This window comes from Orcinus orca, chromosome 11, assembly GCF_937001465.1.
Source record: "Orcinus orca chromosome 11, mOrcOrc1.1, whole genome shotgun sequence".
NCBI classification, from domain to species: domain Eukaryota; kingdom Metazoa; phylum Chordata; class Mammalia; order Artiodactyla; family Delphinidae; genus Orcinus; species Orcinus orca.
The window spans coordinates 97,898,291-97,912,252 of record NC_064569.1 but is presented as its reverse complement, the minus strand read 5'-3'; the positions used below and the strand labels follow the sequence as shown (position 1 = coordinate 97,912,252).

The 13,962-nt window shown below is 58.6% G+C and overlaps 1 protein-coding gene across 2 annotated transcripts in view; it reads left to right on the top strand.

The window, feature by feature from the left end:
- Positions 1-13,962, top strand: part of SHISAL1 (shisa like 1) — an 81,211-nt gene that overhangs the window by 40,778 nt on the left and 26,471 nt on the right. Inside the window, exon 4 of one of the 2 annotated variants that reach the window (XM_004279575.3) lies at positions 1,829-2,146. In XM_004279575.3, the coding sequence (XP_004279623.1) occupies positions 1,829-2,146 (318 nt within the window). Of the gene's footprint in view, positions 1-1,828; positions 5,288-13,962 lie in introns of those variants that run through there. The other variant, XM_033405221.2, reaches the window with a different exon arrangement.

The following is a 13,962-nucleotide window of genomic DNA, read 5'->3' as shown; positions in this document are numbered from 1 at the left end:
AGTCAGCCTCCCCACCCAGCCTGGGCCCAGCCCTGGTAGGGGGCTGGAGGACCCAGAGGGGAGGGACGCCCATCTCACTGCAGTGGCCAAGGCTGAGCAGGTGAACCCAGCTGGGAAGATGCAGAGTCTGGAAACCGAGACCGGGAGGGGCTTCACATCATCTCCTCCAGACCCAGAGACACGCGGGCATCCTCCCAGGCCACACGGCAAAGTGAGGCCAAGGAGAAACCAGAGGCAGGGCCTCCTGGCTCCAGACTCGTGTGCCGCAGCTTCAGACAGCATCCAGAGGTACCTCTCGAGGGGACCCCGGACACCCGGGAGCCTGTCTGCTGAGAGCCAGGGCGGGTCCCCCCAGGGGGCAGCGAGGCTGGACACTGGCTTTGCCTCGTCTTTGCCGCCTGCCAGCTCACACCCACCTGAACAGATGGCCGCAGCAGGGAGCCGGTGGAGGGGGCATTTGAGTGACTAATAAATCCGTCCCTTAAACAGCCGCAGTCCCGGGCGAGCCCCGTGTGGAGCTCCGCTGGCCCCGCTGCAGTGGTGAGGCCAGAAATGGCTCTCCCCGGGCACCCGGGAGAGACTCAGACCCTGGCCTGGGCGGGAGGATATACCCGGACCCTGCCAGCGTGGCCCCGGCTGGTGGGGGGAGGGTTTGAGGGGCACTCAGGTCAGAGGAAGGGCCCAGCAGTTTCCAAGAGGCAGTGGGAGTCAGGCTGGGGAGGAAGGAAGGCGGTGGGGGGACAGAAAGCAGTGGCTAGGCAGAAGGCGCAGTGTCCCAGTGAGCTCCTCAGGGGGCAGCCAGCTTCCCTCCACTAAGGGGCATTTGCAGCTCAAAACCAACCCCATCATCTCTGCTTCTGAAGGGCAAACTGGCCCTCAGCGTGGAAATGCTGGGTGAAGGAATAAAAGAACTGACGTCAGGGGGCCCTGAGACCCCCCAGCCGTGCAGTCTGGGGGTGCCTGGTGGAGAGCGCTGTCGGGGAGCGGCCTGAGGGTGGGTGTGAAAGGCATGTGGCTGGTGGAGCAGATGCACCAGTGTCTGGTTCGTGGAGTGTGGGGAGGGCAGCTGAGCTGATGCCCTGACTCCTGGGCTTCCGAGGGAGGGAGCATGATGGCGCAGACTGGAAGGGAGCGGGCCCCAGGTGGGAGACGCCCTGGCTGAGTTCCACGCAGAACTTGGGGGTGTGAGGTGGCCCAGTGTAGATGCCAAGGGGCAGAAACTTGGGTCAGTTTGTCCTCAGACAACAGACTTCCTGCATTTGCCCTGGGTCCAGAAAGATGGGGAGGGGAGGGGATGATGAGGGATGCAAGAGAGCCTCCTAGAAGGCGGGGGGGAGGGTGGGGGGTGGGGGGGATGGCGAAAGCCAAGGCCAGGAGGGGGGGGCAAACGGGAGGTACCTGCGGGAGAGAGCTGGCAGGTCCGGGAGTAGCGCCCATGCTGGGGGCGCAGGAAGGTGAAAGTAAGGGCCACCACAACGCAAGAGCCCCAGATGCCCAGCGGAAATTTTCTTCCAGGGGGCCTAACAGGGTGAGGCCCCCTGGGCTCCCGGCCCAAGGACTTGGGGCCTTGGAGGGGATGCTCGAGGGACAGGCCCAGAGCAGTGGATTGCAGGCATCTGGGAGGGGCAAACAGGTGGGGGAGAGGAAAGTGGGGAGTGGGCATGAGAAGTGGGAACTAAGATCCCCTGCCCCCCAGAGGGGTTCACCTTCCTCTCGGAGACCCCGAAGTAGCCTCCGTGCCACATTTTCTAATCACCCCCCTGATTACCTCCAGCCTCGATGAGGCTGCTGTCCCGGCCTCTCTCAGCCTCTCTCTGTTTTCCCGCAGCAACTACACCGCCTTGTTGGGAGTGTGGATCTATGGCTTCTTTGTGTTGATGCTACTCGTCCTGGATCTTTTGTATTACTCGGCAATGAACTACGACGTTTGCAAGGTTTACCTGGCACGGTGGGGCATCCATGGACGGTGGATGAAACAGGACCCCAGGCGGTGGGGGAACCCTGCCCGGGCACCCCGGCCAGAGCAGCCGGCCCTGCAGTCCCAGCCTCCCCCGGGTCCCCTGCCTCAAGCCCCCCAGGCCGTCCACACGCTGCAGAGAGACAGCCACAGCCCACCGCTGATGAGCTTCCAGGGTTCGTCTGCCTGGTGAGTGGCTGCGATCTCTTGTCTTTGACGAGCTTGGAAAATACCAGATCATTATTGCTGCTGTGTTTGGCTTGTCAATTACCGGATGATTTGCTTATATTATTTGCCAAGAAAGATGTGAAGTGGCTCGTGGTAACAACGCGTGCCTGGATAGAAAAGTCGAAATGAAAGGTTGAAACAGAGCTTAGAAACAAAGCTTGCAAGTTTGTTTTGCTTAGATTCTGGCGTGAGAGCTGTTGCCACTGAGCGTGAAGTGGAGTTGTGAGTTTCCTAGCTGCCAAGGCAAAAAGGGAAATTGGATGGCTTCCCAAGTTTTCACAGTCTGGTCAAAGGAAGCAAGTCGATCTGTCAGGGGCTGAGGGAGAAGCTTTTCTTGGCATGAAATTTGAAAATAAGCATATTTATTACTGGACTCCATCGTGCATATATGTTGAGTCGCAGAAAGGCATCTGAGGGTGATGCAGGCAGGCTGCTCAACGATGGCTCAGGGGAAGGGAAGGAAGCCGGCCAGGGAGGTGGGATCTCGGCTGGCCTTATAGGGTGGCCACCCCAGCAGAGCCTGGTTACCCTGCCCCAGGGGCGAGTTCATGATTTCCTGGAAAGGGACAGACTGCCACTCTCATGTCTATCCATCTCCAGTCTGGTGGAGGCAGAGAATAACCTAACCTGGGCGTCCCTGGGCAGTGCAGAGCTGGAGGGAGAGAGGAGGGGTCTGTGCATTTTGAAGCAGGAACCTACTGTGTGACTGGCCAGCACCAAGAACAGGCGTCAGCCCCTGGCAGGAGCCAGGCTGAGTGTAGACGCTCAAGTCCAGGGCTCGGGTGTAGGGTTCAGCTGCTCTGCAGGGGCTGAGCTGCAGCCACGGGCACACAGGGCACGGGGCACATCATCCCAGGACATCACAATACTGAGCCCAGCCTGCAAGATCCAGTGCAGAAACCTACCACACGGTGATCCCTGCCAAGCCATGAGTTTTACAGGCAACCCAACCCAGGTTCAAGTCCCAGCTCTGCCAGTTACCAGCTTTGTAACTTCGGGCAAGCTCCTTCACCCTCTTAACCTTCCAATCCTGGTGAAGCAGGGGAGAGTGAGAACGCACCCCCCCACCCCCGCCACCCTGGGATTGTCTTGAGGATCAAACAAAATGCCTGGCACATAGTAGGTGCTCAGCTAACCGTTGCTCCTTCCTTGCAGGAGATGCAACCAAGCTTGTTCATGATCATTTAAGTAGCTAACAGATAGTGACCTTTTCAATAATGAATGACTTAAATAATTAATAAGATACACTTTGCCACAACGGTCATGCAGGAGGCAAAGACGCAGCCTTGCTCAGCTCGGCTGGACAAATGTGGACTGAGCCGGTCCTCTGGGTGGGGCCCCCGAGCCGGGCTTCTGCTGGTGTGGAGGTGATGGGTGGAGGAGAGGCTGCTCTTCCCCTTGAGGAGGGGGGAGGGGACACACAAGCCCACCCAAAGCTACAGACCATGAAACAGCTGTTGGCTCTGCCCCAAAGGCGTGGTCTCCTGAGATGTGAGTCTCGCGCAGCAGACACACCTGGGGTGCTTGTCAAAATTAATTCCTCAGCCACAGCCTCCTAACCAGGACTCTCTGGGGGTGATGCCTGTAGGCACTACAGTTTGAGAACCATTGGAAAACTTCATTACCAGGACCCAAGTGTTTTGAGAGCTGAGACTCTACCATGTAAACGAAGGTGCTCCCCAGCCCCTGCCATGCTCCTGACAAGACGGTGATGTGAGCCAGCCCTTAGGGGCTGTTGCCGTCCTGCCTGCAGAACCCGGGGTGGTTTGCTTGCACGGAAAGGGACCGCGCTGGTCCATTTCTGAGTCGCTGCCTCTGGTCCCAACAGTTCTCAGTGTCCCTTGCTGTTAACCGTTGCCTGTCTCTGAGGTCTCCCCCTTTCCATATTGCACACGTCGTGCACCTCCTGTGTACCAGGCCCTGTGCTGTGCGATCCAGATGGGGTTTAAGGACGTCAGCTATGGAGGGGAAGGGGGCATGCAAGCTCGTTGGCATTGCATGTGAAGTCTGGGTTCATGGCATCTTCATGAGAGGCTGGGCTCCCAGCCCACGGGCTCTGCCCTCTGTACAGATGGTTTCATTTCTGAGCTCAGAGCCTCTTTGTGTCCTGGTTCTCATAGAGGCAGACTCAGAATGGGGTTTCCATCACCATATGAGTCTCCGTACAAGAACAAGCATCAGGAACGTGCCAGGACGCGATGGGGGTTAGGGGATCCCCAGGTGCCGCCCAGCTCCCATCCTGCCCTCCACGCTCTGTGTGACCTTGGGCCGGGGACTTCCTGCTTGGGCTTCCTTTTACCAGCCGAAGGGAGAGGGGATGGACTTTGAGACCAGAGCAGACCTTCACTCGCTGGGCCTCCTGGTGGGCGCCCATGGTTCCAGCAACATCTGCGGAGCACTTGCTGTGTTCCGGGCCCTGTTGGCACGCCTTCGTTCTCACTACGACCCCAGGGGCTAAGTGCTGGAAGCACGGAGCTTTCTGGAGGAGCCCAGCCAGTAGGGTCAGTACGTGATGGGGGTGGAGGGGGGTGAACAGCTGGCTCCAGCTCCTGCCCCGCTGCCCCTTGCTTCCAGCTCGCCGCCCTCTGTGGCGGCAGGAATCTCTCCCCTTCCCGAGTGTGTACCCGTCTTCCCTGACGTTGTTTGGTTTGGCTGAAGTTTCCCAAGCAGCCACTACCCCACCCTGGCTCTGTGCCGGGTGCTGGGGACACAGAAGCAAGCGGGGCAAGTGAAACCTGGGTAACCGTCACAGGATGATGGGGTACAGGCTGGGGGGGGGCGCAGGCGGGATGAGGGGCACAGCCAGGCGGTGGGCCCCAGCAGTCTGAGGTTAAACAAGCCTTGCCTTGTGGACAGGAGCGGAGGTGGGGCTTCTCAGGCAGGTGGAGGTCTGAGACCAGGTGCGGTGGTGGGTGTGGTCATGCGTGATGTCAAGCTGGGGGTGGGGGGAGGGTGGAGAGTCGGGACAGCAGGGTTGTAGTCAGTGTTTCTCCCGGAACAAGAGCTATAGCGTCTGCGCTGCTTTACTACCAATTGTCACCTGGATCTCCCCACCCCCACGTCGCTGAGATGCGTCTCCTTGAGCACGGATCCCCTCAGCCGCTCCCCAAGGGCCTCTCTCTCTCTCCCCCTCCCTCCCTCCCTCCCTCCTCTCTCTCTCTCCCTCCCTCCCTCCCTCCCTCCCTCCCTCCCTCTCTCTCTCTCTCTCTCTCTCTCTCTCTCTCTCTCTCTCTCTTTCGCCATATTGCCATATTAGGGGAATGATCTCGGCTTCTCCAGCTCCTGGAGGCTTCTCCATTCCTGGCCCAGGGCCCAGCTTCTTCCCTGGGGAGAAGGACCAGAGTTCTTCCTCTTGGAGGAGGGGCCGGGGAGGAAGAGGGCTGCAAATGCACACTCGGCACCTTGGTCCCTGGAGTCCCCATCCCGAGGTGCCTTCCTCTTCTGGGGTCTCCATATGCCTGTTATGAGCCCTTATTTGGCGATGGGGAATTCTGGAGCCAAGATCCAGCCCTGAACGACTCCAGGGGAGACTGAGGCAGGAGGCTTATCATAGGCACCCCGGAGGGGAGACCCAAGGATGCTGCAGCTGCCCGGTCCGGCGGCTGGGAGCAGGTACTAGACCTGGACGCCTGGCAGTGGACTGGGCTGACCTCGGCACCCCCAGCTGAGCCCTGTGAGGGGCCAGGCACCTAGCAGGGCTCAGCAAACACTCAGAAACCCACGAAGGAGGCTGTGGGCGCTGCTCCCTGCACCCTCCTCCAGGCAGCTGGCATTGATCTACTCAGTGTCAGGTGTTCAGGGCACAGAGACAAAGAAACAAGATGGGAGGACTGGAAGCGGACGGCAGTAGCCGTTGCTCCGTGCCGACCATGTGCCAGGCACCCACACCGGCTCCGTCAGCCAGGTGGGCACCGCTCAGCCATAAAGCCGTCGGCCTTCTTAGGGGATGTTTTTAGCGCTATCATCACCGTCGGTATTATCAGAAGCAGCACGTGTGCCTGGGCCGGGAGTCAGACGGCCCAGGTTCAAGGCCCACCTGTGCCACTCGGAGGCTCTGCGACCTTGGGCAGCCCGTTCCACCGGCCCCTGCCTCAGTTTCCCCATGTAAGCACCAGGGGTCATAATCATCCTGAGAATTAAACGGGCTGATCCTCGTACAGGCCTGGCACCTGGTCCTCACGTGCCGGCGATTCTTGAGATCATTTCACGTTTGGGTAAATAAAGGTGGTGGGGGTCCTGCCCTGCCAGGGTTGGGGGGGGCGGGAACAGCATTCACCCCGTGCCCCACACAGGCCAGCCACATGCCGCCTGTTCTGTAGGGCTGTTGAGCCCCATTTTCAGATGTGGAACCTGGGGGGCTCGGAGGAGTTCATTGACTTGCCCAGGTCAGCCAGAGAAGGGGAGACTGAGGCAGGGTCCCACCCCAGGGCCATGGCCTCTCTGCTGAGACTCGCAGAGCCTCTGGCGAGGCGGCCTCATCCACGGGAGGGGGAAGGAACGTCTTCGTCAGAAGCTTCTCTGGTGACACGCGGACTGAGGCAGCCCCCAAGCTGCCACTTCAAGAGCAGTATCGGAGGTCGCGCATCAGGGGCGCTGCATCTCAGAGCAGTGCCTGCCTCCGTGGTCCCTGCAGACCCACACTCCATCCATCCCCATCCCCGGAAACGCCATCTCCTTGCTGCCTGGCAGGGCCAGGCCCAAACTGCATCACCACTCGGGATGGCATGGTGGTGCCCCTGCCTCGGAGCCCACAGTCACTGAGTTATGGACCCGGCCTGGATCCGGGGGTGGGGAGGTGCGGTCCGAGGGGATGAAGCGCAGCCGCTTTCAGTTAATTTCACGGAGAAGCTGGCTTTCCCTTCGTTTAGAGCACAATGACCTCGGACTGCAAAGTTTTCTGCTAAAATCCCACGGACTCGGCCTCCCCTGGCGCCCGCACCTCCGTGGCTCATTGCCTCCCGGAAAGTGGTGACAAGGTGCCCTGCTTTTCTGCTCATAATGTCTCCCTTGCTCACTTGACACGCTCTGGTTTTCTCCCGAGCTTAGGGAACGTTTCACCTCGGCCCTCGTCGCACCCCTGCCGGCTCCCAGGCGGCAGGAGGGCAACTCCGGGCTGTGCTCCCCCTTCCTGCCGCCCTCCCCTGCCTCTCCCTCCACCTGACTTTCTTTTTGCCCCAGCTCCGGGTCTACCTCCTGGTGAATCACATCTCTATTATTGTGCTACGGTTCCCCCGGGCTGGAACCTACGCCCACCGCAGGCATCTTGTCTCTGGTGTTCAGGGCACATAGTAGGTGCTCAGCTAATGCTGTCTGATGGACACAGCAGCAACAGAGCTGGAGTCAGCCCTGACACATCACCCTAACCCTCAGGCTGCGTGCTTTATTGCTAGAACCCCCCTAGGCGTGCAGTGGAGCTAAAGGAGAAAAGGGAGGTGGCCGAGGTGCTGCAGGTACTCCCCAGGATCCTCACTGCAGCTTCAGGGAGAGGGGTCCCCGAGGCACGGTGTCATCCCAGCTGCCTCGACGCTTGTGTGCGTCGTTGTCACTATTACGGGCCCAGGGGAGCAAGCAGGGGCTCCAGGTCAGACACATCTGGCTTTGAATCGCAGCTTGACTCCTCAAGACCTGTCTGAGCCTCGGTTTCCTCATCTGTAAAATGGGGACAATCACAGCCTCACCTCACAGGGGTCTCAGGACCAGAGGAGGTTCTGGCTGCCCTCTCAGGACCCCGTTGTCCCTGCCTCACTCCCTCTGGTGTGTCCCACCTCCCCACCCCCCGAGAGGGTCTCCGCTCCTAACCTGGCCCCCAAGGCCCTCCGCAGCCTATCTCACTCTCTCTGAAGCCTCGGGCTGCTGCTCACCTCCCTCTAAGATGCGTGCACGGGAGCAGGTCGAGCACTGGGAACCACGGTTACACTTACAGTTTAGACGCCCTCCCCCCCGCCAATCATTTTTTCCCTTGGTCCTTGTAACTCCCACCCTGGGAACTGAGCTGCCCAGCTTTACCATCCCCTTTTACAGATGAGCAAACACAGGCCCAGAGAGGCTAAGTGACTTGCCCACGGCCACACAGTAAGTCCATGGACTTAAGCCAGGGTCTCCCTAGTCCACAGTCTCTCGAAACTAAGTACGACCCTGAGCCAACTGCCACAGCCCCTGCCAACCTCAGAGCCTCACACCCCACAGCAAGGTAGGACTACAGGGGCTTCTATCTTCCCCACCAAGGAAAGCTGTGCAGTCTTCCCCTCCCACCTCATCCCTCATCCCTGCCTCACACCTTCCATTCGAGGCCTGGTTCCCCTCCAGCTCTTGCTGATTCACACCTCCCTGCTTTTGCACACAATTCTCTTCCCAGAATGCTCTTCTTCTGCATCTCCCTGAGGAACTCCTATTCATCCTTCAAAACCTTCCCTGAGGTCAGGGTCCCTGGTCAGGCCTAGAGGGCTGAGATGGGGTGGTGACTGGAGGAGAGACAGGAGGCTGCCCAGCCCCCAAGCCTTCCCAAGAGAAAATTCCTGACTGGGCCTGGGAAGGGGGTTGTTTGTGTACCTCAAACTTTAATGGGTATTCAATCCCCCAGGGTCCTGTTAAACTTGCAAATTCTGATGTGCATGGTCTGGGGTGGGCCTGGGATTCTGCATTTGTAGACAAGCTCCTGGGAGATGCTGATGCTGCCAGTCTGGGGACCAGCCCTTGACTAGAGGACAGAGCCGCGACCGTTAGAGCTGGGAGCTTCTCTAGGGCAGGCTGCCTGACTTCAAGGCCCAGATTGGCAGAAGGAGCCCTGGAGGCCTGGGGGGCTGGCTCTGGAGCCCAGGGGGGATGCTGAATTACCTGGCCCCCTGGGCAGTAGAGGAGCAGCTCCCCCTGGTCCACCTGGCCAGCCAAGAAAGCCTCCAGCCAGGGAGGGGCTTGTTTGCAAGGAAGTGTCCCATCACTTGAGACAACAGCCACAGTAACATGAAGTGCGCAGAGGACCCAGAAGAGCCCACGATGAACTGCGGGGGAGGGAGGAGTCAGGGCATGCTTCCTGGAAGAGGAGGCGATGTTGTGCCTCACCTGAGGAGGTAAGGGAAGGTCACCTGGTTGGCGCACAGTGGAAAAGTCACCTCGGACAGAGGGAGCAGCTTGAAAAACGGCCCCGGTGACCCTTTAAATCACGTGACTTTTGCAGATTTCGTGTGGGAGAACCAGACATTCTTTCCTGATGTTCGTTCGGGGGCTCCCCTCTCAGCCCATCACTCTCCCACCTCCTCCCTCCCCCACCTAGAACCCTCACAGCTCATTGCAGAACTCATCTGTGCCTCCCCGTGGGGTCCCTGGAGTTCACCCAACCCCAGAGCCTCCCCCCCTGGCAGAGCCCAGGCGTCACTTTTTTGCTGGCTCTGCGGCCAGAGTTTCTGGTGTACGGGTTCTGCAGGGACACCAGCCAACAGCGAGAAATTCCAGAAAATTAGGAGACAAAGGGAGAGGACCAGGTATCTTCTTTCCTTGGCATCACATCAAATACCAAGGAGGCCTCCGTGATCGGAATTCAGAAAACAGTGACTGTCCCAAGTGGGGCTGGAGTTTCAAATGCTTAGGGCTTCCAGCTGGATCAGGACAATCTGGCCCTGTCCCCTCCGACCCCTGTCCTTCCCGGCTGGGCCCTGGCTTCCTCCCACCCAGCCTAGTTGACACAGGAAGGCACCCTCTGCCAGCTCTCCCTGTTTTCACCTTGTTCACACGGCTTTGGTGAAAACCCAGGAGCGTGTTTGTTCATTAGTGATGCTCCACGACCAGGGGGTACCATGAGGGATGAGGGGTGACAGAAAGTCCAGACCAGAGGCCTCACGTGCTGTGTGTCCTCAGGTGAGCCGCTGGCCCTCTCTGAGTCTCAGTATCTACTCTGGACAATGGTGATGAGAGGTGAAGGAGGGCACACAGAAAGGCCCAGCCCAGGGCTGAGCACACAGTAGAGCTGCAGGGAGCGTTGATGCTATTCCTGGGGAGTGTCCCCTCGCCCCTCACCAGCTGGCCTGTCCCTCCTTACCCTGGAGAGGGCAGAAAGCCAGACTTCTCAGTGGAGAAGAGCCGGCAGCGGGATGGGGGATACGGGGGCGGGGCAGTTAGCCCAAGAGGGAGCGCTTGGGTTTGGTGCTGGGGAGTGAATTTAAAATCACAGCAACCCTGGAGCAGGGGTGCAGCCGGTGTCATTCCAGCACTCGGATCGGGTGCTATGTTCCTGCCCCAGCCCCGCTAGAACATAAGAATGAGGGTTTCGTTTGCTTGATTCAATGCCTCCCTCCCAGCTCCCCAACACTTATTTGACAAATCCTCATTTTACAGACAAGACAACGAAGGCAGAGAGAGGTTAGGTTACTGGTCCAAGGTCACCCAGCTGGTCACCTGCAGACTCAGTACTTGAACCCAGGCAGTGTGCTCCACCCCAGGCTGTCAGGCCCGGGTCTTCAGCCTGGTGCCCTTGGTCAGAGAGCCGGATGAGAGAAGGCAGGAGTCAGGAGATAGAGCTTGAGGGCCTCTGCATGCCCCTGAGGGGGCAGCTCCCTGCTGCAGGCTCCAGCCAGGGCAGGGCCAAGGGCAGGGGGAGGGGCCAGGAGGAAGACGGGGTATAGCGTCCAGTTCTGGTCCAGAGAGGGGCAGGGATGGGAGCCGATCTCCCCCACTCCTATCCTGCGCCAGTCTCTGAGTTGGGCAACTGGACACACAGTCAGACTGACTCAGGTGCAGACAGAGGAAATGAGTGATCAGATCTATCAAAGGGAGCCCAGAGGAGACACCTGCCCATCCTGGGCATCAGGGAGAGTTCCCTGGAGGAAGTGGCGGCTGGAATGATCTTTAAGGATGAGTAAGAGTTAGGCAAAAAAAAGAAAAAGCCGGGAGTGTGTTGCTGGTAGGAAAAACAGCACGTGCAAAGGCCCAGGTGAGGGGTCAGGCCCACGAGGTCTCCGAAGGGAGCAGCTGTCCAGGAACAGAGTGCGACTCAGGGTTCTTTTCTCTGATAGAATTATCAGATAGATTCTTCTTCTAGTGAACCCCCCTTTGCTAATAATATTCCACAAGAGGCCAGAAACGCCCTCCAGAAAGTCTTCCGGCGCTCAAGGCCTTCTCTTTTTCTGCTCTCTCCCTTCCTCGAGGGCGAGAAACCCCAACAGAGACCCCAACCCAGCCCTCGAAAGCGCCAGCCTCCAGGGTCCAGAAAAAAGAACCAAACAGTCCACGTTCAAAGGGACCTGGGGCTATGCTGGTGGATTTTCCCACTCATACCAAGGAGTAAATTGTGATATTGGAGCAGAAGGGAAGGGGGTGGATGAAGCAGGTTGGAGGGGCAGTCCTGAGTTCAAATCCCACGGCTGCCCTCCTGAGTCATGTGACCTGGGCAATTCCTGCAACATCTCGCCCCCTCCCTGCCCCCTCCCTGTCTCTCAAGGCTTAGGGTCTTCTTTGGGAAGGGATGATGAGATGCGTGGAGAGGCAGGGCCGCCTGGAGCCAGAGCACGGGGCCCCTTATCTCTGGTCTTGATTATTATTTCCTCCACCTCAGCCCTCCACCAAGTAGCCGTGACAGTTTCCTTTCTTTTCATGCCAAATTTTCCACCATAAAATTGCCCATGCTCAGTGGAGAGCACGCGAGCAAGGGACCAAATGGCCACACCACCAAACGCGGCCCCTTCTCCCCTCCAGCCCTCTCTTGTCGTCAGCACATCATTTCGCTTTATAGCTGTTGCCTTTGCCCAGAAAATTGTGTGTCTTGGGTTTTTAATTCAACATTATGTCATGGCGAGCTGCCCGCGTTATTGAGAACTTTTCATGAGCAGTGCTTTAATGGCTGCATTCATTGTGCCTTGAGAGGTGGTCCGTCACTCCATGACCCACTTCCTTGTCTCTGGCTACCTGGGAGCTTCTGACCTCCCACCTCTCAGAGCATCGCTCTTCTCGTGCCCCGGTCCCTCGGCCTCCAGGACGAGAGGGTTTCTGGTGTTGGCGCTGAAACCCCCTGCCCATCCCTGCCCAGGCGTGTGCTACCCAGTGATGGAGGGCTCACTCCTCCGAAGCCAGCTGCCTGTGTCTGAACAACTCCACCTGCTACGAAACTCTATTTCTTTACAGGCAGGAAGCAGAGTGGTGAGGGGCAGAGGCTCTTGGAGGCTGGCAGACCTGGGTTCAAATCTTGCTCCCCTGTTTCTTGGTGGCCAGAGGACCTCCAGCACATGATTTAGCCGAACTGCCCTCACCTGGAAAGCAGGGTGATTAAATCAGCCTCACAAGGTGCTGTCTGGCTAAATGAGACGTGGGAAGAGCCTGACATATAGAAACTGCTGTACAAATGCTTTTCATCTCTCCCCGGCATCACATCGAGGTGTGGCAGGCTTTCTGCAGTGTTGAAGATGGCAGTCGGCTGTCCCCAGGGTCCACAGCCCTTTCGGCTGAGTACCAGACAGCGATCAACACAAGGAAGGGTTTCACTGGATGAGTAGGAGTTTTCTGGAAGTGGAGAAAGGGCAGAGAGAGCAGCTTGGCAACGTCCCAGAGGAGGGAAAAGGCTGAGGAAAAGTGAGGAGCCCTGGGGAGCCCCGGGTCCTGGGCACTACCCCATCATAGCTCCCGGCCTCTCACTGGCCCCACCTCAGTCCTCTTCACTGCTCCCTCCTCGTGTCTGCAGCCTTAGACACTGGAGGGCCCTTCCTTGAGCCTCTTTTTCCCATCTCCACCCCCCCGCCCCGGGAACCCCACCCAGCCCACAGTTACAGTCTTCTCCCCCTGTACCTGACCCCGGGTCTGTCTCCACCCACGTCTCCCCCGACTCCAGACTCACCCGGATGTTCAGTAGACACGGCCAACAGACCAGCACATCCTGGGACCCCCGCCCCCTCCCGCCGGAGCCAAGCTGACCCCACCCTCTCTTTCCCGTTTCACACGTCCTGTGAGCGATACCTGAACAAGCCCAGAACCCTCCCTCCGCACCCCTCTCCCAAGACCAACCATTCCAGTCCATCTTCCCACCAGGGTCGAGACAACACCTCCTAATTCTCTCCCTGCTTCTATCCTCTGCCTCCCAACCCCCCCCCCCCCGCCCCCCAACCACATGCAGCAGCAGAACGATCCCTTTCAAATGTGAATCAGAACCCACCGATGCCTTTCTCACTGCGGGAGAAAATTCTCTCACTGGCTCACAGCTTGACCTGACGCCCCTCCCCAGCCCCTCTGTCCTCCTCTCCCCCACGTGATCAGCCACACTGGCCTCCCTGCGGCTCCCGGAGCTTGCCAAGCTCACCCCTACCTCAGGGCCTTTGCACCTGCCACTCCCCCTGCCTGAAAAGCTCTCCTCCCAGATATTTGCATGGCTTGCTCTCTCTCTCTTCCACCAGGTTCCTGCCCAGATGTCACCTCCTCCAAGAGGCCCTCCCTGGCCAAGGTTTATATGATAGCAACAGCTTTCCCACCCCACCATCCCCCTCTACTCCCCCTATTTCTCTTTCGGTTTCTACATGGAGCTCACCACCTCTGTTGTGTTTGCTTTCTTGTCTGCTGTCTCCTCTGCTGTAAGGAATCCCGGGAGAGCTGGGATTGGTCTGTCTTGTGCCCAGCCGTGCCCCCAGCACCTAGAAGTAGGCGCTCAATAAATAAGTGTTGAGTGAATGCATCTTCTTCTGCCCGGAGCCTGGCTCGTATTAGGCACCTAGTAAATGTCAGACCGATGAGTGGATTGCATCATTATTGTTCATAAAAGGAGCTCCCATTTACTGAGGAACTGGTGAGCTAAGCGGCTGCAGCAG